We start from the raw sequence: 24,929 nt of genomic DNA, 5'->3' as shown, positions 1-24,929 counted from the left end.
ATGAAATCATCATAGGCAGAATCACAGACCAGAGTTTAAATCCAAGCTACCATTCACTAGTAGTATAGATATTGGCAAAACAATTAATCTCTCTGAGACATCTAGAAAATGAAGACTTCAATTCTGAAAAATGAAAATTATAGTATCTACTCTGTAGAATTGTTTTGAAGATTAAATAAGTGAATATATGAAAAGAACCTAAAACAAGCCTGGCATGATTTTTTAAATTCTGATTACCATTATTGTTTTTGATATTGTAGCTTTTATTCCCACTAAGGTGTGTATCAGCCAACTCAATTTTTGTCTTGACTTCGGTTCAAGAACTTGTAATTTGTAAAGTGCTTCTTTATTTTTGGGTTTTCTCCTATGTGTGCTTTTTTCTTCCTCAGTGCCCTTTTAAAAGTTCCTCCCGCCTCCAATCCTAATTTTGTCTTCACAGCACTGAGGAAAAAGGTCCTTTCCACAGTTAGCACAGGGTGGCTAAGAGGTGGTTGTGCTTGTCGTTTGGCAAACCAGGTCCAGGATCTCAGATCCCCAAAGAGCAGAGAGCCAGGGCAGAACCAGGGGAAGGGCAGGAGTCCGAGACTTACACGAGATGGGCTAGAGCACCTTCTCAGTAAGAGATGATGTGCCCCCCAGCGTTTGTTTGTTTATAACACATCCATTTGAATGGAGAGTAGGAGGATTCTTGCTTCCCAAAGGCTACATACAGTAAGATATACCCTGTTGTAAGATACATACTTTTAATAGTAGACAAAGTTAGAAATGATGTCAAAACTTGGCAATTGAACAGATTAATGAGAAAATTAATGTAAGACGTATGATAATTGCATTAATACTGACAACTCGCCAGTAGATACACAAGAGTTAACAAACAATTTGGCTTGTTGATCACTGCCAAATCAAATTTTCAAAGAAATTGAGTTCTGGTGAAAAGTGTTCAACTGTTAAGCAAAGGTTTTAGCTCGTTTTGAAGGTCCCTTCATCCCCAAGAGGCTGTGACTCGGACACAGGCCTCATTCTGACATAGGTAGGTCAGTTCCCTTAAACTCCAGGAGCAAACACAGTTTCCCTGCTTCCTCCTAAGTTCGAGGCCAGACGACTTTTCAGTTCCAGGATGATGAAGGACAGGGCCAGGGTGGGCCGAGTGGAGATGAAGTGAAGGGAGGGCGCGGTTTCCCTGCTCGTTTGGGGCCCAAGCTCTCAGGCTGAGGACACCGTTTTCAAGCGCCTGCAGCAATCTCAGTTCCACAATCCCGGGGAAAAGCACTATTTCAGTAGGAAAAGGCGCCTTAACTCAGAAGGCGGTGTGTGAAGGTGAAGTCTAGGGAACACACTCAGGTGAAGCCGTGTGACCAAGTGGCGGAAAATGGAGAGTGTGCTGCACACCAGCGCGTGGGGCGCGCGTTTGGTTTGTCTGCCCCGAGTCCTCAGAGAGGACACACGAGAAGACAGAGCTGCACCGACTGGGGGACTGGCGACGGCGGCCCACGAGGTGCTGAGATAGTCCCCACGGAAGGAGAAGGTGTGAGCGAGACGACGCTGCGGGCGGACAAAGGCGCTGTCTGGCGGCCGCACGCGCTACAGGGCGACGGGAACGCTCGGCGTCAGGAGGCAGCGGCGCAGCGGCAGCGGCGGCGGCGGCGGGAGGCGCGCCGCCCCTCGAGGCCCCGCCCCCGGAGCCCCGCCCCGCCAGCGCCCGGCCAATGGGAGGCCGGGATGTTAGCGGGTGGGAGGCGCGGCCGGGTTGCTACAGCGGGAGCTGGGCGGCGGCGGGCGCTGTCGGAGGAGCCGCGGCGAGCTGTGCGTGGCGGCGCGATGGAGGGGCTGGGAGGTGAGAGGGGAAGGGATGCGGGGCGGGGGCCGCTGAGGCGCCGTGGACGCCGGGGCCGGGGAGGCCGGCGCCGGGACGAAGCGGCGGGCCCCGCGGCCTCTCCGGAGGCGGGGGCTGGAGCCCGACGGCCCCCTCAGGCTGCCCTCCTCGGACGGTCCTCGGCTGGGGTGCGCCACCCGGAGCCCGGTCTGGCTTCTGAACACGCCTGCGGGTCCCTTCCTCCCATTTTCGGGTCTTGCTTGACTCCCGGGCGTCCGTTTGGTAGTCACAGCCTCTGGCCGGATTTTATTTTCCTTGCAAGGTGGACGGTCCGTTCATGTCCACCGCCTCCCCACCTCCCGTCTTTTCTCGGGCCCCGGGGTGTGTCCCCACCCTCGGCTTTTGACACTTCCCGTGGCCGGTCTCCCTGGGTAACCGTTTTTCCCTTTCTACAGCATCTTCTATGGAGGGGATGCCAAGAGCGTCTCCCGAGGAAGTGTCGCTGGCGAGCTTTAGAGCCGGGACAATAGATTAACGGCAGGACCTCAGGGTTTATTCACGACGACTCTGCAAGGAAGGGCCAGCATTGGTTCCTTATCTTTGGGTTTATCCTTATGCTGTAACCATGACTCCCGGTGTTGCTTTGTTCCCAGTTCTTTCACTCTTTCTCCGTTCTCTTTACCCATTTTATCCAGTGTAATACTGCATTCGCCTCAAAACAACAAAGGAAAAAAAACCCACCTAGCACTGGCGACAGCAGTTTCAAGGTTCTTTTTCAAATTGTGGTTAATCCTTCTGGTGAAGAATAAGCCTGCAGAATTCAAAGATCCTGTGGTCGTGATTTAGCTTTTTTCTCCTAATTTACGTAGATTCAGGTGGAATTAATAAGCAGAGGCACTGAGCCTCTAGGCATCGTTGCATGCTGGAGAGTGAATTATTTCAGGTTGTGTTATGAAGTGGAAAGTAATAAGTGGTAACTTTTTGCAGTGACCTAAGCGCACCACAATGCAAATATAATGCTTTTGCTCTGAGGTGAAGCTCTTATAGTAAACACCTTGAGGATGATAGCTAATCAGCAATTCTGATAATTCGCCGTTTGTGGGCAGCTGCAGTATATTATGACAAATGAAGGTCTTGATCCGTGCTTATTCAATTTATTTTAGGCAGATCATTCAAGTTTCAATGAAGTAGGACTTGTAATCATAGTGCTCCTTACTTTCAAAATACTTTTGTTTAGAAGACTTCTGGAGGCAGCTTACCTTTTTTTTTACAAATTTTAAAACATTGGTGGTTTTATAGCACAGTGGGTAGGATCATGGGTTCTGGAATTCTCCTAAGGTTATCGTATACCCTTAATGTGCTTTAGAACAGTGTCTCTGCAGATTTTCATTATTTTATTCAGCGTTTGTAATTAAGTCAAAGATCTTTGTCAGGTTTTTCACTTATGTACGCTGAGCACCTAAAATAGTGTCTGACACAAAGTAGGTACTCAATATTTGTTGTTAGATAAATGACTTTGTGATGGGCACCATTCAAGCCCTGGGGATACAGCAAAAAAATAAAAAGTCAAAGCCCTACTCTCATTGAGCCTACGTTTTAGTGAACCTTATATTTTAGCAGTGCTAAAACATCACTATTGAAATCTTACTAAGAATGCTTTTAAAATATAATAAAAACCTATTATAATACTCAATTACAGGGGTGGAGAAGTACGTGAATCCTGATGTAATATGGTATGTTATGACGGGTGTGTTTTGTGGGGCCCAGCTTGTGATGTATCATGTTAAACAGTACTTAGTCTTTACTCTTCATTTGATATATTTTTTTTTAACAAAATGAGTTGCTATCATTATGATGTGTTTAATTTTAGTGTGTTAGGTTAAAATATATGAAATTGTCCTTTTTGTATGGCAAAACAATTGGATATTGGTAATTTCAAGTGATTTAGACTAATAAAAGCTCTTAGAGTTTTTTTGTTGAAGTTAGGACAGTGCCTTTCTTTCTTTCCTTCTTCCAATTCAGTCCCTATTAGGTCACACTTTGCAAAGATCAAAACTTTGAGTCTTAAGGTTACCATTAATTCATTCATCTATGCCTTCATTTAATAAACATTGATACATTGAAACAATGATAGATAAAATAAAGTTTTTGCACTATTGAAAGCTAAAGTCTAGCGCTTTGAAGGTGTCTAATAAACATTATATTGCAGTACCCAGTAAAAAAATCATCAAGAGTTTGCTTAACATGTCTTAGTAATTGAGTAAATATTGTACTGTTTGGCATTAGACCCACATTTCTAGCTAAAACCAGTTACTAGAGTAATCTTGATTGTAAAACCAGAAAATATATGGACCCCTGAAAAATTCTATTGAAGATTATCATACTCTTTCTTGTAACTTATAAATTATCTGCATGTAGATCGTATACCAATTGTGTGTATTATTTTTGGTCTTCTGGGACTTTTATGCTTCCTGGATTGTCAAGAGATGAGCTATTAGGCTGAACCTTGTTTTTCAAAACCAAATATGAATTATTACTAATGATTTTGTATAATCTATATCTGAGCACTTCTGCATTGTGTAGGTAATTAGAGCAAAGCCTTTAATTTCTTTTCACCTAAAGCTCGTGCCCTATAGATATATCTAAAGGCAATAGAAATAGTTCTAGACTTGGGAGAGTTCTAATCTCTCATAAGCTTTTCATCTGTAAAATGGGAAGGTGATAAACTCTAAGCAGATTTTATCCATGTACAGTATTGTCATTCCTTTCATAAGATTAGGCTGCCCATTCCTCTTTTGCACTGCTAAAATTAGTAGATCTTAGTGTACTGCCCTCTAAAACTTGATTAGAAGTCTGCTCTTCTTCAGTGTAGCCCTTGATCTAGTTGAAGACAGCCATCCTGTCCCATTAGGGTTTCTTTTTTGTTTTGTTTTTCCCTAGTCTAAACTCATACTAGTTTCCTGAATAATTCTTCATCTTGATTAATTTATCTAGCATTCATTGTTTTTTGGTACTGAGTCAGATGCTAGATATTTTAATAGGCAGTGTGTTGGAAAGGCCTGTGTTTGGATCCATGCTAGGTTTCTTTTTAGCTCTATGATTTGGGCAGTTTACTTCACCTGAATTTCAGTTTCCTCAGCTATAAAAGATGGAGCCGTCAATGCCAATCTACCTGAACTATACTGAGTGTTAAATGAGGTAGCATATATAAAGCATTTTGCAAAGTGCCTACTACATAGAAGGCCCCTTCAGTACTTGTTTTTTGGATGGATAAAATCACAGTATCCCAGGAAGTGTGTTAGGAGCTTAAGCATGGTTCAGTATGGGTAAGACATTGCGTGCTTGGGAGGGATTGTGGGCAATCTCACTGGATAACTATGGCAGCAGGATAGACGAGAGAATGGGGAGGTGGGAAATACATGTATGTGATGAAGATTTGAACTAGGGCAAAAGTAGCAGGAACGATTTAGAAGACATTTCTGAGATGGAAAGATGAGACATGACCACCGAATGTGAGAGGGAAAAGGAATCAAAGATAAAACAGCTTTATAGCTCGGACTAAGAGGGAGTATTAAGTGTCTTTAACCAAGAGGAAGACCAAGTTTGGGAGATGAGGTAATGAGTTTGGCTCTAGAAATGTGTTTCTACAGCACTTGGGAGATATCTGGTGGAAAAGTCTCATAGCTACTTGGAAATCTCTATCTGGGGTTTTTAGTTTGGTAGTCATCAGTAGATAAGTGATAGCAAATGGATGCATTCACCCAGGAAAGCTGTATTTAACAAAATGAGGAAAGAAACTTGGGAGGAACTGATGTTTTAGGGTTGAGCAGGAAAGAAGATTGGAGTGGAAGGGAGTCTTTAAAGAGGTTTAAAAATTGTCAAGAAAGGAAAGTTGGGGAGAAGCCTATATTTATTGAACAGTGAATATGTGCCAGAAAAAGCCTACAGCATCTGGTGTTTCTGGAGGTCTGACTACTAACCAGGTCAGACCCTGCTTAGTTTATGAGATCTGTAAAACTTGGGCTTAGGAGAGAAAAATATCACTGAGGCCAAGAAAGAAAGACTTTTAAAGGTGGCAAGAACTGATCAGCAGTGCCTCATGCTGTAGAAAGGTCCAGTAGGATGAGGATTCAAAAGAGGGCTCTGAATTTGACAATTAGCAGATTAACGACGATCAGTTGCCTCTGTTTCTTAAGGTCTCTACTGTATCTCCTTATTAAAGGTTTCCCTGATCCTACCCACTTCTCAAACACACATACACAGAGCCTTATAACTATCTTCTCTCCCCTTACTCTGCTCTACTTTTCTACGTTATGCTTATCACTACCTGACATTTTATATATTTAATTGTTTTTATTTATTTTTTTCCCTATTAGAAGAATAGAGGCTCCATAAGATCAGGGTCTTGGTTTTTTTCATCACTGTGTGCCTGCCTCCTAGAACAGTTCCTGTCTCAGCCTTGCTACTCAATAAGTACTTCTATCAATGAATACATCTATTTTAATGTGGTGGTTAGGCCTGATAATATAACAGTTTGCCTGCAATTCTGATAAGGAGAGAATGAGAGGGGGAGAGTGGGTAATCAGTAAATGTAAGCCAGTGTTTCAAAAAAATGTGCTACTCAGGACGTGGCTCTCAAATATCTCTTAGGGGCAGAAAGGATTTCTGTTGGGGAAATAAGGGCATACTAAATCCCTTTTTTAAGACTGAGGAAGTTCTACTCTAAGAAAACTCATTTGTTTAATCTAGCATTTTCTAAACATTTGACCATGGGAGCAAGGGATTTGAGGGTGATTGGTGAAAAGTGGTGGAAATGACTAGTCAGGGTCAGACTGGGAAGGAAGGGAAGTGCGGCCAGAACCGGTTATCAAGAAAATGCGAGTCACTCTGAGATCAGGAGTGTGATTTAGAGAGAGGTAGAAGGTGGAAGTCTCTGGTTGGAGAGGGAGCTTGAGTATTTTGAGAGTCCGGAGGTGACCCCTTTCTAAGTTGTTTTTGCTGGTTAGTGTTTTGTAACAGTGGTTTTTGCTGAACTGGAGTGCAGGTGACTAAATGGGGTGGAGGGTGAAGGTTATGTGTTGAGCAGGTTAAGTGTGAATTTGAAATGTTGTAGTCTAAGATGAGCTGAAAAAGGAAAATCTTGTGAGATATTGGAGATTGTTGATCTGGAAGTAATTAGATTTTAAAAAAGGATTATAAGAAGAAAGTGGTGCAAATGTCATATGCTTCAAAAGAAAGGTTTGTTGAGTTTTAAAGGTTGGATTCAGATGAGCAGTGACCAGTGGTGAGGAAATAGACATGCTACACAGAGGCCAGAACTGTTCTTAATTTCCAAGATTTCTTTTGTTTTGAAAATGTTCTCTCTCATTTTTTAAATGTGTACATTTTAGAATTCATAACTATTTTAGATAACGGCATATTATTTCACATCACCTATATAATGGTGTTATATAAAGATACCGTTTCAAGCGTTATTATCGCGCAGGTTTTGAAGTTGCTGAATATGTACAGCAACCGGTAACAGAATCAACAATGTATGCTGGATAAATTTTATAAGGAGAGATTGGCTCTTGAGAGTTTTAGAATATTAAAGTACTTTATTTAGTTGGCTCTGTCCTTCAGTTTGAGTGCTTCTTTCAACAATGCTCTCTGCTGCAATAATCACCCCTCTGAATATCATCCCTTTACTGTGTTTTTATAAGCTGCGCCGTTTGCTAGCTTTTGCCACTCAAGAGAGATTAGTGGAGTTTGCCTGCATGCCCTGGAGAGCAGTATGTTTTATGTCATTGGTTTTGAAGCATTTTTATATATAACATCTCAGCTGATGCTCTTAAATTTTAAGGCAGGTTGAGCAGGTATTATCCTTATTTAACAGATGTTGAATTGAAGCTACCTATATGATACATATACTCATACATTTCCTTCTAGGTCATGTAGTGAAGACTTTTCCAGCCAGGAGAGAGACGTCATGTTCTTTGCTATAGGTCCTTGCAGATTCTCAGTTCTGTATATAGACAAGTGAAAGTGATTTCCTCTACATACTACACAGTACCTGAAGCAGTCATTCCACTATCTGCAATTGGTCAATTAGTTTAATAATTCTTATATATAACCAATTTTTTAAAAATTTAACACCAATAAGGGAAGTGTCTTATTGTCTGTGTACTTTTCTTGCTAATGTGATCTTAAGGTAGATTTTATTAAATAAGTATGGTGTATTCATTATGGTATATTAGAGATAGAAGGGGGCCACAAATCAGGTCATTTAACTTATTTGTTTTATACAAGAAGAATCTGAACCTCAGAGAGATTAAATATCTTGCCCAGGGATTCAGTTCTAAGTGACAGAGCTGGAACTTGAACTCAGATAACAAGAGACAAATTCCAGTGCCTTTTTTACTACACTGTCATGTCTTTTAATGAATACCATTAGAACAGAATGTGCTTGTGACTCTAAAGCCTAAGCTGCTTATCACGACCTGTTGGTAGAAGTTCTTTCCAGAGTGTGGTGACACCGACACACATGCACATGGCATATTTTGTGAATTAAAGGGCTGTGCTCTATGAACAGCTAATATAAGAGGAAATTACAAATTTATATATATCTTTATTTACTTTGAATAAAGTAATGCATTTAAAATTTTTTTTGTTTCTCAAGATAATTGTTTTTAGATGCTTTCTTTTCAATGCTATTTCCTCCTTTTTATGCCTTTTAGTGATAATGATTTACTTTTCCTTTAAGGACAATCTAAACACGTTTGATATCTTGTAGGAATTAATCCCAGGAGTTGAGTTTTATTATATAGTAGTATTCTAGTTGCTGTTAAGTTTTAAGTTTTTTAATAAAAAAAGTGGGAGATGATTTGGTTCTTAGATATGGTGAAGAAGTAAATCACATGGACTCGTGGCTTTATGAGGGCGTGATTATGTTACTCCACCCTTGTGTCACTGTGACATGGTACATGCTTGGCAAGTAGTAGGTGCTGGAGTAGGCACTCAGGTTATTTCCATCTGTTGAATTGGTTTTTCTCAATAGTTAATTTTTGTAAGATTTTGCTTTGTTATCCATTTGACAAGGAGATACTGAAATATACTTTTAAGCAAGTAAGATATATGATACATGTTCATATTTTGTGTTGATGAATTTTTAAGTCATTGCTTAGAATTTCAAGGAATACATGAAAGCTATAAATAAGCAAGCTTAATAGATTATGCAGCATGTGGTATCACTCTGACCATCCTTATGAAGACATTCTTATCTTAATGTGCATAATGGATTTGATCCAGCGACTGCCTCAACTTTCTAGATAGTGGAATGAAGTGATCCAGATAAATGAAGTTGCTCTCCCGAAATAACCTAGCCTAGCCTCTGATATTGGAGAAGGACAAATCAAGCAATTAGCTTTGCTTTTGTAGTGTCCAGTGCTTAATTGCCACCATAGAGATATTGCCTCCATCTGAGATGACAAATAGTCCCTATCTACCACTAAAATATGGCCGTGGAGTGTTAGGAGAGTGAGAGAACAAAACAGTTTTTCTGTGACTGTTTGTCTGTATTCCCACCTATGGCTATTGTGATTCTCCTGATTAGTTTTCTGTAAACTCACTAAATGCCTTGGAACAAATTATATGAAGTCATAAATGTACTTTTCTCATGAGTTTATTTATGTTACTTCTAAAAGAGAATATTTTTCTATTTGTCTTTCATATGATACAGGAATTTTAACAATCAGTAAAATATTCAGAAAATATGGTAAAGATATAATTTCAAGTATCGTATTTAGAAAATTGAAGGTATGGAAATTGTTTGATATTTGGCTAGATAATAAAATGACAAATTGACTCAGTTATGTAGAATCTCAAAGAATGTAGGTTTTTTCTTTTTATCATTTTAGTAACAAAATTTGTTGCATGCAAGTACATGGTAGATGTAATAATTTTTGATTGAGTAAAAGTTGCAGCTATTTCTTCTTTATTTAATGATTTGTGCCCATAAGGTCAGTATATCTCAATTTGCTGGTCCAGTGAATCTTAATATAATATTATATGTATAAAATAGTGAACAGTTCGCATAATACAGGCAGTTTGCATAACAACTAGGTGATCTTTTCCTTAAGGTGTTGTACTTCTTGTTGTCTGATATTGATTTCTTGTTCTGACAAGACTGTTTTTATCCTAGACTCCCTACATCATCTTAGGAAGCCACCTTGCTGATCACCAATGTTATTTCTCAATGCTTTGAAGATTAATAATAAATAAAATTAACCTTAAGATAAATTTGGTTTTGAAAGTTTAGTAATTTACAAAAGAGATAGCCTATAAATTAAGAGAATATGACAAATTGATTTGATTAAAATAAAAGAAAACCAGATATTTCCAACCATATCAGTTTGGTTTTCCTTAAATCATGACTTCTGTATTTGGCGTGGCCTTTTTGACCACTGATAACTCTTAAGTCTTGTGCCCATTTCAATCAATAATGTTGCTTGTTTCAAAGTGAAACAAGACACATTTCACAAAAACTCACAACTTACCTATAAACTAAGGGAAAATATTAAAATTAGGAATTTTCACAAGTTGAACTATAGAATTGATTAAATTCTTTTCCGTTTTAGAAAATGGAAGTGTCCAGGTTGGAGAATTGTTACCTTGCAAGATTTGTGGAAGAACATTCTTTCCAGCGGCATTAGTGAGTACCTCTTTCCTTTGGGGTTTGGTAGATCAGTAATTGTTCAATACTCAGGACAACTCACATGGAAAGAACCTCTGTGGAATAATTTAAAGATACTAGCTAGTGTTCTTTGTTCAAGAGCATCAGTTGCATCTGTCATTCTTGCAGAGCAGTCTTTTTCCTTCCGAGTTTGATTGGTCTTCAAAACTCCTCTATTAAAGTGTTAAAGTATTCTTCTCTTTCTGGGAATATTAACAAAAACAAAACAAAAAAGTTAGAAATGCATGATAATGTATTTAAAGATACGGAATGATATCTGGGATTTGCTTTAAAGTACTTCAGGAAAGAAAGCTGAGATGGATGAAACAAGATTGCTAAAATGTTGGTAATTGTTAAAACAGGGTGATGAGTAAATAGGAGTTTATGACACTATTCTCTCAATTATGTATATTTGAAATATTCCAAGGAAAAATTTTTTTCAATTAAAAGTGCACCTAAAATATATTATGCATTCTCTAGCTACTTTTAGATACTTAGTATATACAAATAGAAGCACTTTTAACTGATTTTAATAAAAAATAGCTAAATAGAGAATAAGAAAAAAAAAAAAAACCTATGTATCTTAAATCTTTTACTTCAAACATGAGTATACATTTATTAATATTTTGATGTAGCATAAAGACTTTTCTTTGAATATGGATCTGCTGATTAGAGTTTTGCCACAATCCGTTTTCCACCTCTTACTATTTCCAGTTTGTTTCTTTAAAGCAAAGTGAAAAATTAATGAACCATGAATGTCCACATGACTACAGACTCCTTTTAAATAATAACAGCTTCTTTCTTAATCTTTTAAAAATGTCTTGCCTGCACTTAATTCAGTGATTTTTTTTTCAATCGATTCACTATTTTTCAAACCATTTCCAAGCATTCAGCTGAGTTTTTACAGGGGAAAAAAGTCGTCTTTTGCCTGAATTTATTTATTTAATATTTAATTAAATGATATAATCACTATAACAACTACTGCTTGTATCATTAGGTTTAGGAACAAGAACCAAATACTTTTGACATATACAACTCAATTTATGGGAACAGATGTACGTTGGTCTACTAGAAAGTCGCCTGCTAGCCACACTTTTATTATTTTTCTAATACTTAAGAGATTTTATTCTAATAGCTGCAATTACAGTGCTTGTTTGTCGAAATGAAAACTGAAAACGAGCATGTAAAACAATTAATTACTGTGTATTGAAAATACACAGTATTTTCACAGAGAGCCTCACAGAGAGGCTCAACGACACCAAACCAACCAGTTCTGATTTCCCCTTTTCCCGAAGTTGAACAGTTTCAGCCTGTTCAGTGTTTATCAAAATACAAAAGAAAAAAGTGTATTTAGTGCATTGATATCATCAGGCAACAGGTTTTATTTAGGGGAAGGAGAATGATTATTTATCCGCTAGGTTAATTGGAGGTCAGTTAAGAGAGCTTCTATTGCAGTGTCCTTAAAATGAATAAATGAACAATTGAACGAATGAGTCGGCAACCTTATTAAAAAAAACCTATAGGAGTGGAACACCAGATAGGTCAAGAAAAATCCTTGGTAAAGAAAGGTAGAAAGGGGCCGGCCCGGTGGCATAGCGGTTAAGTGTGCGTGCTCTGCTGCGGCGGCCCGGGGTTCGCAGGTTCAGATCCCGGGCGCGAACCAAAGCACTGCTTGTCAAGCTCTGCTGTAGTGACATCCCATATAAAGTAAAGGAAGATGGGCACGGATGTTAGCCCAGGGCCAGTCTTCCTCAGCAAAAAGAGGAGGATTGGTGACAGATGTTAGCTCAGGGCTGATCTTCCTCACCAAATAAATAAATAAATAAATAAAAAATAAAGGTAGAAAGCTTGAGTTCCAAAAAGGAGGAGAAGGGTCATTGTGGAGGAAGGACAGAAATTTGACCACTTTGTCTCATTATTTTATGTTAATTTAATGTTAACATTACTATTATTATGTTAACTTTGGTAACCCAAACTACTACTAATGTGTTAACTTTTGTACCCCTAACACTAAAGCATTCTTCTCCATTTACATTCTTTTTCTAGTATCTATTTTCAGGTTTTTAGTGATGAAGATAACTTTTTTTTTCACTCAGCTTTGACTTGGTTACCTTATTTTCCTTATTCTTAGCAGTGTGAAAACTAGAAGACTATTAAATATCTCTTAATAAAATTTTGGAAAGTATTTTATCTGTATTTACTCGTTGTGAGAAAGATAACTTATAGCATGTATTATATATACTTTTTAACAATTTTAGTTAAAGCGAGGTATGTCTTATTTATGTATTATTATTGTTTCATGTTCATGTTTTTAAACTGGTCTCAAATGACAATTTAGATAAAGTTTTATATCTTCTCTTCTGTACAAAAGAGAATGATACATTATTTTCTTCATCTTAACAGAAAAAACATGGACCCATTTGCCAGAAAACTGCCACTAAAAAACGGAAGACTTTTGATTCAAGCAGACAGAGAGCAGAAGGAACTGATATTCCAACAGTAAAACCTCTTAAACCTAGGGTAATTATATAATGTTTTGAATAGTATGAACCTTGCTGCCATATATATACTGAAAAAAATTACAATCATCTGTTAACTGTGAGTAAAAAATGAACAGACTTCTGTGTCAAGTTCTCCACTTAGAAGTGGTCAGAAACTTGTTTATTTTAAACTTCTGCGAAGGAGAGACCGAACTACTGCCCCAAACTCCAGCTGTTACAGTGAGGTTTTTGTAGCGATGGAGAGCCAATTGCTTAGCTATAGCCGGGAAGTAATTAAAAAGTCTGCACACGTTCTTCTAAAGTCATTGTTAATTACTTGAGATAAAACTTAAGTATAAGTTTAAGTCTCTCTCACCAGTAGTATAATCCCTATATACAAAAGTAAAGCTATTATTTACAGACATCTTAGCATAATAGATACTGATTATTTTGATTGATTGATTGCCAATATTTGTGGTCTTATGCTTTCTGGGGAAAAGTTTTATCAGTTGCTCAATTGTCCACGTACAGCCATTGTCAGCTTATTTTATTTCTTGGAACCAAAGCAATGAATCTATGATAATCTCTCCTTAGTACTATCCCTGACCTGTTCTATTGCTGAGGATAAATCACTTAAGTAGTTTGTCTGACATAGTTTTAAAGAGTCATTTCAGTGAAATAGTCAAAATTTGAGTACCTGGTTGAATAAACTTTGGAAAAAAACCAGCTTTCAGTGGTAATAACTTCTCCCAGTGGTACAAGAAAACATTTTCCTGTGGAGGGAAATAAAATGATTTGGTAATAGAAAAGTCAGATATTCATCTTTGTTTTTTAGTCTGTGACTATTTAAGGGAAGGATGGTGAAGTCTGAATAAGATACATCAACTGTTATTTAAAGTTTTCTTAGTAAGCTGCCAGATATATGATTGTAATAGCTTTAATTAGCTTGGGTAGGTAAACGAGGTCTTTGGAGGCCCTATAACATAGTGGGTGTGAAAGCTGGCTCAGGAGTCAGACTGCCTGGGTCACCCTGGCTCTGCTACTTACCGTGTTCTGTTGATGAGTTACTTAATCTATACTTCTCTTGATGTGTAAAATGGTGACGTGGTGGTGGTATTTATCTTGTGGGGTTATTATGGGGATTATTACATAAGCATATCCATGGCAGTTTCTCAATAAATGTTAGTTATCCTATTTCTTTTTTAAGGGAGAGGGTTTGTATGCTTAAGGAATTAATCTTCAGCAAAAAGCAAAGTAAAAACCATTGCTTTACATTAGTAATTTATTCTCTTGCTACTTAAAGTGTGGTCCGTAGAACAATAATAGCACTATTTGTAAACTTGTTAGAAATGCAGAATCTCAGGTTCCATCCAGACATGCTGATTTAGAATCTGCATTTTAACAAAATCCTTCGGTGAGTCATATCCACATTAAAGTTTGAGAAACAGTGTGTTAGAATATTTGAACATCATAGTGTAGGTCTCAATATCTTTACCTGTATCAAGGAAATCCTACAAAATCATAAGCAGAGTGGAGCAAAGAAAATACAAACTCTAATTTTGGAGAAACTAAAGGCAGGCATAATCCACAAACTACAGGCTGTCCAAAGCAACTGAGATCCAGGAGAAGCCATTCACAGGGGAAGTGCAGGAAGGTGCTGGGGAGCCCATGGCCCAGAATCTGGGAATCTGCCACCTTAAAGGTGAAAACTCTCTTCATCTTAAAGATGAATCCTTAAAGGTGAGGAGTCTTATCAGAAAGTCTATATCCCTTGTTTACTACAGCTAAGGCAGGAACTGGGATGAGCTGCAGGAGCTTCGATACCAGGAACTGGGATGAGTCTGGCTGAAATTGGACAAAATCCAGGAGGGAGGACAAGGGGAGAAGAGGCACAGCGAGTTGAGGAGGCCCAGTGGCAGAGGTTCTCAGAAAGCACTAGTGAAAAGAAAATACCCTTTCTGAAGGTGAGGCACCCACTCTAAAGGGCTGTGTCCTTTCTGTGAAGTGGTTAGTGTGGGAACTGAGGGAAGCATGGCTGGCAGCAGTAACCCTCTTCAACCATATTATTGTAGAGAAGCAGAAGAGGTAAGTCTGTGTAATCACACAGAGAGGCCTTATTTGCATCTGTATCCTGTGCAGCAGATAAGAGAGCTGTTGGTTTGTGTAGCCTGGAAGGCTACCCTGGGCCTCTCCTTCTCCCTAAAACCTCTTGTAAATAGTTGTACCAGGAAAACCGAACTCATTTAATGATGAGTAGTCAAAAACCTTTTGCTCATCATTGATACAAGGGTACCATGAAAAAAAAAGGTAGGACAGAGCAGCAAAACTTATCAGTAGGTGAGTAAGGATCATTATGGAGCAGATGAAGGTTGTGATCAGACGTTTCCCTATAAAATAAGAAACTTTAAAGAATCAGTGATCTCAAACATCTAATTTGCTTGTATTTATTTAAGATTTTTACATCTGTATTCATGAGAAAGATGGGTCTGTAATTTTTCTTTCTATCAAAGTTTTGTTGCTCTCATCAAACTAGTTGGAAAGTTATTCTCTTGTTTTCTATTTTTTGAAAGATTTTGTAAAAGATTGATGCCATTTCTTCCTTAAATGTCTGCAAGAATTCAATAGTAAAGGCATCTAGGGGAGGCATTTTCTTTGTATGTTTTTAAATAGTTCATTTTTTAAAATAAATATGACTTATGATTTTCTATTTTTTCTGGTATCTGTTTTGTGGTGTTTGTCAAGGATATTGTCCATTTTATCTTAGGTGTCAAATTTCTTAGCATAAAGGTTCTTTATAATTTCTTTCTCATCTTTGTAAGAACTGTATTGTGCACTATTTTTTATTCCTTGGTAATTTATATTTTCTTTTTGTTTTCATAATTAGTCTTGCCTTATTAATGTTTTTAAAGAATCATCGTTTGACTTTGATTCACCATATATTCTTAATTTAAAAAATAAAGTCATAATAGGAATAGTTGGATATTTCAATAATGTGGCAAAATAAGTCTCTTGTAGCACACGAGCCAGAATCATGTTTAGTGGAAATAGATTTAGAGGTAGTTCTGTTAACGTCAGGAACAAGATTAAGCTCCAACTAGTATAGTAAATGTTAGCCAATAGAGTTAGATAATAATAAGAAATTAGATGCATAGGGATTGGAAAAGAGCTGGTAAAACTCTCATTATTAGGAGATGATATACCTGGAAAACTCAAGAGGATTAACTGCTAAATTACTACAAACAATAAGAGAAGTCAGTAAAGTAATGAGGTATAATGTTAATAAACAGAAATTACTAGGTTTCATGTTTCCACAACCGACCTCTTGAAACATAAAAATGCAGAAAAGACCCTTTATATAAGAACAAAACAAAATATAAAATATTTAGGAATAAACCTTATAATAATAAAGATACAAGGCTTCCACAAAGGATACTTTAAAAAAACTACTGGAAGACGAACACTTCTTCAAATGGAGGTATATCTCATGTTCTTGGATAGATAGACTTAGCATAATAAAGATTTTAAGTTCCTTAGGTTGTTTATGAATGTAATGCTTAATTTTTCCAGTTAAAATATAGTCTTTTAAAAAAATTAGACGAGCTGATTCTAAAGTTCATTTGGAAAAGTATACATACAAGAATAACCAGAAAATATTAAGAAAGCAGAATAAAGTTAGGTTACCCTATCAGATATTAAAATATTATTATAAAGTCTTAATATTTAAAACAGTAGTACTGGCACAAGGATAATCAGCACGATGGAATGGAAGGTAAAGTTCAGAAATAAGCCCAGGCCTGGCCCCGGGGCTTAGCGGTTAAGTGCATGTGCTCTTCTACTGGCAGCCCCGGTTCGGATCCTGGGCGCTCACCGACGCACCACTTCTCCAGCCAAGCTGAGGCCGTGTCCCACATACAGCAACTAGAAGGATGTGCAACTATGACATACAACTATCTACTGGGGCTTTGGGGGGTAAAAAAAAAAGGAGGATTGGCAATAGATGTTAGCTCAGAGCTGGTCTTCCTCAGCAAAAAGAGGAGGATTAGCGTGGATGTTAGTTCAGGGCTGATCTTCCTCGCAAATAAATAAATAAATAAATAAAACTGTTTAAAAAAAAAAAAAGAGAAATAAGCCCAAATATGAAAGAGAATTTGGTAAAGGTTTTATGTCAGTTCAGTGAGAAGAAAAGTCAATAAAGGATGGTGAGACAGCTACATAACTATATTAAAAAACAAAAAATAAAGTTGAATGCATTTGTCACACCATACATCAGGATAAATTCCAAATGAGTGACAGATTTAAAATTTTAAAAATGAAACCATAAAAGTTCTAGGTGGAAGCATGGAAGATTTCCATCTTGCCTTAATGTGAGGTTTGGCCTTACTAAGTGTGACTGCAAATCCAGACACCATAAAGAAAAGATCTGTAAATTATACTACATTTTTAAAGTAATTCTGCATATCAGAAGACCCTTAGACAAGGTCAAAAGACAGACATATTGTTGGGGAGGTTTAGAGCTAGTCTCCAATAGTTACTAGAAATTGTTAAAAAAAAAAAAAAAAAAGACCAATAACCCAACAGGTAAGTTGACCAGGCATATAAACAGCTTGCAGAAAAGGCAATGCAGATGTTTCTTAATGATACAAAAAATTGCTCAATCTCATTCATTATAAGAGAAATTCCAGTGAAAACTATAGAGAACTATTTTTCACCTCTCTAAACCCAAAAGTTTGATAACATATTTCATTGGAGAAACTATGAGAAAACAGGGAAGTACACACTTAGTGGGAACTTAAATGGCTGTAAGACCTACAGAAGTCACTTTAGCAGTGTCTGTCACAATTACAATTGCATTTTAAAAATTGCCTGTAATATAGTTGCATAAAGTTTCTTTTTATTTATTTATTTATTTACTTTTGCTGAAGAAGATTGGCCCTGAGCTAACATCTTTTGCCAATCTTCCTCTTTTTGCTTGAGGAAGATTTGCCCTCAGCTAACATCTGTGCCAGTCTTCCTCTATTTTGTATGTGGGTCACCGCCACAGCATGGCTGCTGATGAGTGGTGTAGGTCCACGCCCAGGAACTGAACCTGGGCTGCCAAAGCGGAGTGTGCTGAACCTAACCACTAGGCCACAGGGCCGGACCCAAGTTTCTTTTTAAAATTATAAATTTGGGAAGGAGATCATTTAAGGACTCTTGATAAGAAAACATTTAAAATAATATGGCATTTCCTTAAGTTTTATTTCAGTTTATTTAAAAATAATGTTTTGAAGTTGTTGTTTTTTTATTTATAGCCTGAACCACCAAAGAAGCCATCTAACTGGAGAAGAAAACATGAAGAATTCATTGCCACCATAAGAGCTGCTAAAGGCCTTGATCAGGCCCTTAAAGAGGGCGGCAAACTTCCTCCTCCTCCTCCACCTTCTTATGATCCTGGTACATGGAGCATTGTTGACAGAAGTGCTCATGTGGGGAGAAGATGGTGATAGAATTTTCATAAATTTTAAGAAACTTAATTTATAATAATGGAACCTGATGAAGCATAATCTTTAAAAGCTTTGCTATAAAATAATGGTGATAATCCAGGCATTGAGGCTTATAAAGACACATCAGTGTTGAACATAGAAATACATTATCTTTTTATCTCAGTACTTTAACATAAAGCATTATAATACCATTTTTTAAATTATTGTAGTAACTATTAAATGTTAATAGTCCAAGAAATATTTTCATCATGCTCACTGGATTGAAATGTAGTTACTCAGTAAGATTCAGGCAGTTATGTTGCCTAGTTCTTTAGTATCTTGTCATCGGGGAAGGAAAAAAGAATATCATATTGCTTCTAAAATATACAATTCATGTGGGGAGACTACCCTATAGACCAATATACCTGAATTATGTCCTAAATTTAAGTATTATCATATTTTCTTCATTGGGTGTTTAAAAGTTACCTATTTAAATTTACCAAAAACAAGGCAAGGTACTGGCAACCTTATTTGAGATATTGAGATACTGAAAGATTTAAAATAGCACAGTTGACACTTTGACATTAGTTATTAGAGTAGCCTCAAGAGGTAGTTATTTTAATATAACAAGTTAGCTGCATTAAAATTGTGTTAGTATTCTAGACTGAGATTTATTTCTTAGTAAAGAGAAGGCTCTTTTGAAAATCTAGATATGATCATTTTTAACATTCTATTGTAGAGGAGAGGTTGACAAACTTTCTATAAAGGGCTAGATGGTAAATATTTTAGGCTTTGCAGGCCATGAGATCTCTGTTGCAACCATTCAACTCTGCCACTATTGCAAGAAATCATCCTCAGACAATATGTAAATGAATGGATGCAGCTCTGTTCCAATAAAACTTTCTTTATAAAAAAAGGCAGTAGGCATGCTAGATTTGGCCCACAGGCCCTAGTTTGCCAACCCCTGTTCTAGAGTGTCAGTAATTAACTTGAATGCTGTGAGTGTTTCTGGGATGTTTCAACTAGGTTTAGGTTTCTAATTCTACGTTAATTTTTCCTATGAAGTTGAATTTTCTTTCTGCATTGGAGGTATTTGTATATTGCATTTTATTCAACGTAGCTATATTTCTCATGTTTGCATATATTAGAGAGAGAGAGTGCCAGTTCTTCAGGATAATTTGCACTTTAGAAATTTTTGAATCTCTTAGTCCTGACAGAACAACTTCTTTGTTATTAGAGATTTTATGCCTACTCCGCTAGTTAGCAGGACAAATTCTGAACTTCAGATGAGTGTAAATTCTGAAGGGCACACTCCCTCTCAAAAAGTAAACCTGTTGAAATAAATTGGCATATTTTTGACACCACTAAATTTTTTTGTATTTATGTCTTCTCATTGTCTTGTAGAATTGAGAACTTGTACAGTGCTACAAAATTTGGTCTGGGATAATTTTGAGATTTAATTTTAACAGAAATTTCATTTACAATATAAATTGCATTTTGGGAGAATATTTTATCTTGGAAACATTTTCTGTTTCTTAAATTTGAATTAATTATGTTAATGAGGTATATTTTTATCACTTCTTCCATCTGTTGGAACCTCTAAAAATAAAACTGTTTAAAGTAGATTAAATTATTCCTTGACAGTTTTCCTCTAATTGAAATAAAAAATTTTAACAGATGAGCCCAAATTTTAAAACGTATTTTCGATGTATTGTGTTGTTACTACTTAACTAGTCTACTGTGTAGAAATATGTATATATGATGAACACATACAGTATTATAGAGGCAAAAAAAAAATAACATTTTTCCCTCTTCTTATTGTTTTGTCCTAAGGATTTATCTTTTGTTCTTTTTTCCTCAAATTTGATTCTAAGCTGGGAGAAAATTGGAAGTTATCATATGCTAGCAGACTTTTTTCTTAAATGTCTTTATTAAGTTTAGTTAAGTCAGGTTGGGTGGTTATAAGGAAATGAGAGTTTTCACTTATTACGTGTTGTTATTTGTGTTATTTGTCTTGAATTACTATTCATAAAAACTTATAAATCTTTATGTCCCATTTCAAGTATTATGTTATTAATCTGTTTCTTTTTTCTGTTTTAGATTATATTCAGTGCCCATATTGCCAGAGGAGATTTAATGAAAATGCAGCTGATAGACATATAAATTTCTGTAAAGAACAGGCAGCACGTATTAGTAATAAAGGCAAATTTTCTACGGATACCAAAGGAAAAGCGACTTCTCGGACACAGGTGAAATGCTCAATTTAATCACTTTTACAAACAAGTGAGAAAATGACTCTAGTTCACAATTTTGTCTTTATGCTTTCCAGAACATTTAACTACAGTTTTCTCACCTGCTAAAATTTATATTTACTGTTCAGGGATTTAGTAAAAAATTTGAATGGCTAATTGAAAAGAAATAAAATTAATTAATTTGAAAAGGACTTGAGTTAAAGACTTGAAAATATTCAGATTTAAAGAGATATTAGGAAAAAGGTAAGAAAACAAGTGAAAAATAGGTGAAACAGAATCAGAGGAAACTAAAGAGATTAGAAGAGTGAGAAAATGGCAATGAAAAGCCACATTTGAAAATCATGCGATTACTTAATGTTTCCATGTTATATATGAGTAATACACATAAGGAAATGAAAGCCTGGGATCAAATCCAAACCATAAACCATATAAGGATTTTGTTATATAAAATTAATTTTTACAGTACTGTCGTTTTTCTTTAAGCATATTGTTACACAAAAACTTTGGTAATGTCATACTTTTAAGCAAATTTCATTTTTCACAAAGCTATCATTTGTAAACAATTTGTTTTTAGTACTGTGAATCTAGCAGGCAGTAAACAATCAAATCCATTTCTCTTGTTACTTATGAATAAAATATTGGATTAAAAGACTCCATTACAATTGGCGCCTCCTTGAGAGAATCCTCTTACTGAATTTTTGTTAATATAATTGGAGATAGAGCATATCATTATCATCATCATCATCATCATCATCATCATCGTGGGGAAACAACAGTGAAAAAAACTCATTTTGAAGAATCGCCAGAACAGATTTCAGACAGTGTACATCTTTTACTTAAACAGTTGAGAACACTAATATGACTTTTGTTTTGTTTTAAGAAAAAAATAATCAACAGAGTGAAGGAGATGCAATAGAATGTGTATCTTGCAGCAACTTGGTGCCGTGGTTGGTAAATGTAAAATCCAAGTGGTGGACAGTTCCCACTGTAAATGTTGTCGGTTCTGATTCCATGCCCAATCATACGTATTTATTTCAGTCTCACCTCATGTTTTCTCATTTCTATTCATTCAAGGAATTTTTATTGAGTACCCTCTTTGAACCAGACACTGTATCAAGTACTGGGTTTACATTAGTAAACTAAATAGAATACTTTTCCTAAAGATGCTTACATACATCCTTGTCATATTTAACAACTATAATCTGGCCTGCATACAGCCCACTTTTTGACCCTGCTATGATCAAAATAATGATACAATACAGTCATGTGTTGCTTAACAACCTGGATACATTCTGAGAAATGCATCCTTAGGTGATTTTGTCTTTGTGTGAACAGTATTGCCATACTAAATAGTGTAGCTTATAAGTCTTAAAATCAGATAGTCTAAATTCTCCAACTTGTTTTTGCTTTTTAAAATTGCTTTGATTATTATAGATTGTTTACATTTGTAAATATATAAATACAAATTGTAAAAATAAATTTGTAACATTAAAAAATATAAATTTTAGAATTGACTTGTCAGTTTCTACAAACAAATGGCTTCTAGTATTTGACTGAGATTGCATTAAATCTATAAACCATTTGGGGAGAATTAACGTCTTAATATGGAATTGTCCAAGCCGTGAACTTGTTATATTTCCCGCTTATTTAGGTTTTGTTTATTTCCGCAGTGTTTGTTTTTGATCTTGTTTAATCTCCATGTTGTTTTTGATCTTGTATCCTGCTATTTTGCCAGATTCATTTATTAATTATAATAGCCTTCTTATAGATTTCTTAAGGTTTCTCTGTGTACACAATCATGTCACCTATAAATGAGGACAGTTTTACTACCTCCTCTCCAATCTGTATGCCTTTTATTTCTTTTTTAAAATTTGTTGCACTGGCTAGAACTTTCAGTCTGATGTTGAGTGGAAGTGATGAGAGTGGACATCATGCCTTCTTCCTGTTCTTGGGTGAAAAGCATTCAGTTTTTCACCATTTAGTATGATGTGAGCTGTGGATTTTCGTCAGTTCTCTTTGTCAGGCTGAGAAAGTTCTATTCACCGAGAGTTTTTTGTTTTAAACGAAGAATAGATTTTCATTTGGTTAAATGCTCTTTCTTTATCTATTGAAATGACCTCGTTTTTCTCTTTTATTCTATTATTATGATGAATTGCACTGATTGATTTTCGGATATTAAACCAATTTTGCATTCCATGAATAAATTCCATTTAGGTATGAATTATTACCCTTTTTATATATTATTGGATTTGATATGCTAAAATTTGGATAAGAATTGTTACATCTATGCTCATGAGAAATATCGGATTATAGTTCTCTTCTTTTGATGTTTTTGGCTGGATTTGGTATCAGGGTAGTATTGGCCTCATAATGGATTTACCGTGATTTCTTCCTCCATTTTCTGAAAGAGTTTTTGTAAATTCTTTTTTGTAGTCTTGTAGTATTGATATCAATATTATTCCTATGGTATGTTTGCTAAACTTCACTAATGAAGCCATCTAGGCATAGGTTTTTCTTTTTTCAGAGATTTTCAATTACTGCATCCTTTTCTTGAGTAGACATAAAGCTGTTCAGATTTTCATTTCTTTTTGGTGTCAGTTTTGGCAATTTGCCTTTTTTAAGTAAGTTGTCTGTGTAATTGGATTTATTGACTTAGAGGTATTAACCTTTAATGCTTGTAGTGGTATCTTTGTTTTCATTCCTAATATTGGTATTTTGTCTTTTCTTTTTCTCTCTCTGATCAGTTTTTTTCCATTGATCATTCTAGCTAGAGGAGTATCAATTTTATTACATCTTTTCAAAGAAACAGCTTTTGATTTCATTGCTCTAACTGCATCTCAAAAATCTTAATATGTGGACTTTTTTTTATTATTCATTTCAAAATATTTTCTAATTTGTGATTTCTTTTACTCATAGTTTATTCAAAAGTGAGTCATTTACTTCCTCATATTTGGGGCTTTTCTAGATATTTTATTGTTTATTTTTAACTTAATTCTGTTGTGTTCTGAGAACATACTTGGTAAGATTTCCATTTTACTGAGATTTGTTTTATTGCCTAGCAGATGGTATTTTTTTCTGAATGTTCCATGGCAGGTGAAAAAAAGGGTATTCTGCAGTTGTTGGGTATAAAGATTTATGCATGTCAGTTAGGTTAAGGTGGCTGGTGGTGTCACTCAGATCTTCCCTGTTCTTACTGCCTTTTGGTTTATATGTTCCATCAATGACTGAGGGAAATGTGTTAAAATCGTCAATTATGATTGTGACTTTTCCTATATCTGTCATCAATTTTGCCAGCTTTTGCTTCAAGTATTTTGAATTTGTTATTAATTATATTTACATTTATAATTTATCTTCCCCATTTATTGACCCTTTTATCCTTATGGAGTGTCCTGATTTGTCTGTAGCAGCATTGCTTGTGTTGAAGTGTGTTTAATCTGATAATATGTAGCCATTTCAGCTTAGTTATGCTCATTTTCTTTCTATAACTTAAATTTGTATTTTGCTTCTCCTGTAGACAGCCCATGATTGGTTATTTTTCTTTTTTTTTAATCCAGTATTACAACCTCAACCTGTTGGTTGAAATTTTTAGACATTTCTATTTAATGTAATTATTGATATGGTTGTATTTAGGTCTGTCATGTTACTGTTTTCTATTTTTGTCTTTTTTCGTGTTTTTTTTTTTTTTTTTTTTTTTTTTGTGAGGTAGATCAGCCCCGAGCTAACATCTGATGCCAATCCTCCTCTTTTTGCTGAGGAAGACTGGCCCTGAGCTAACATCTCTGCACATCTTCCCCTACTTTACATGGGACGCCGCCACAGCATGGCTTGACAAGCAGTGAGTCAGTGCATGCCTGGGATCCGAACTGGCAAACCCCGGGCCGCTGCAGCGGAGCACGCACACTTAACCGCTTGCGCCGCTGGGCCGGCCCCTTTTTTGTATTTTTTTAAATGGTTACTCTAGAAATAACAAAATGCATCTTTAACTTATGTCTATCTATGGATATGTCCACATACCTCTCACTAATCTTAGAACTATTATTTTATATATATCTGTATAAAACTCTATAGATATTATAAACCTATCAGTACTCTTGATGGTTATTGTTATATAGCATATACTTATTGCTTTAAAAGTCATCTGTCCTTTAGAGAAATTAGGAGAAGAAAATAAATATATAAACATTTTTATACATATATACACACATATTTATG

General features: G+C 36.1%; 1 protein-coding gene across 3 annotated transcripts in view; it reads left to right on the top strand.

Annotated features, from left to right (window-relative positions):
- The first annotated feature begins 1,719 nt into the window (after positions 1-1,719).
- Positions 1,720-24,929, top strand: part of ZC2HC1A (zinc finger C2HC-type containing 1A) — a 49,680-nt gene continuing 26,470 nt past the window's right edge. For all 3 annotated transcript variants that reach the window (XM_004427134.3, XM_087420406.1, XM_087420405.1), the window contains exons 1-5: positions 1,720-1,834; positions 10,429-10,502; positions 12,927-13,043; positions 18,295-18,436; positions 20,566-20,714. In XM_004427134.3, coding sequence (XP_004427191.2) covers positions 1,720-1,834; positions 10,429-10,502; positions 12,927-13,043; positions 18,295-18,436; positions 20,566-20,714 — 597 coding nt within the window. The remainder of the gene's footprint in view (positions 1,835-10,428; positions 10,503-12,926; positions 13,044-18,294; positions 18,437-20,565; positions 20,715-24,929) is intronic.

The sequence above is a fragment of the Ceratotherium simum genome, chromosome 31 (genome assembly GCF_057802395.1).
Source record: "Ceratotherium simum simum isolate JZ-2026a chromosome 31, ASM5780239v1, whole genome shotgun sequence".
Classification (NCBI taxonomy): domain Eukaryota; kingdom Metazoa; phylum Chordata; class Mammalia; order Perissodactyla; family Rhinocerotidae; genus Ceratotherium; species Ceratotherium simum.
The sequence above is the reverse complement of the archived record's forward strand: the minus strand, read 5'-3'. Positions and strand labels throughout refer to the sequence as shown.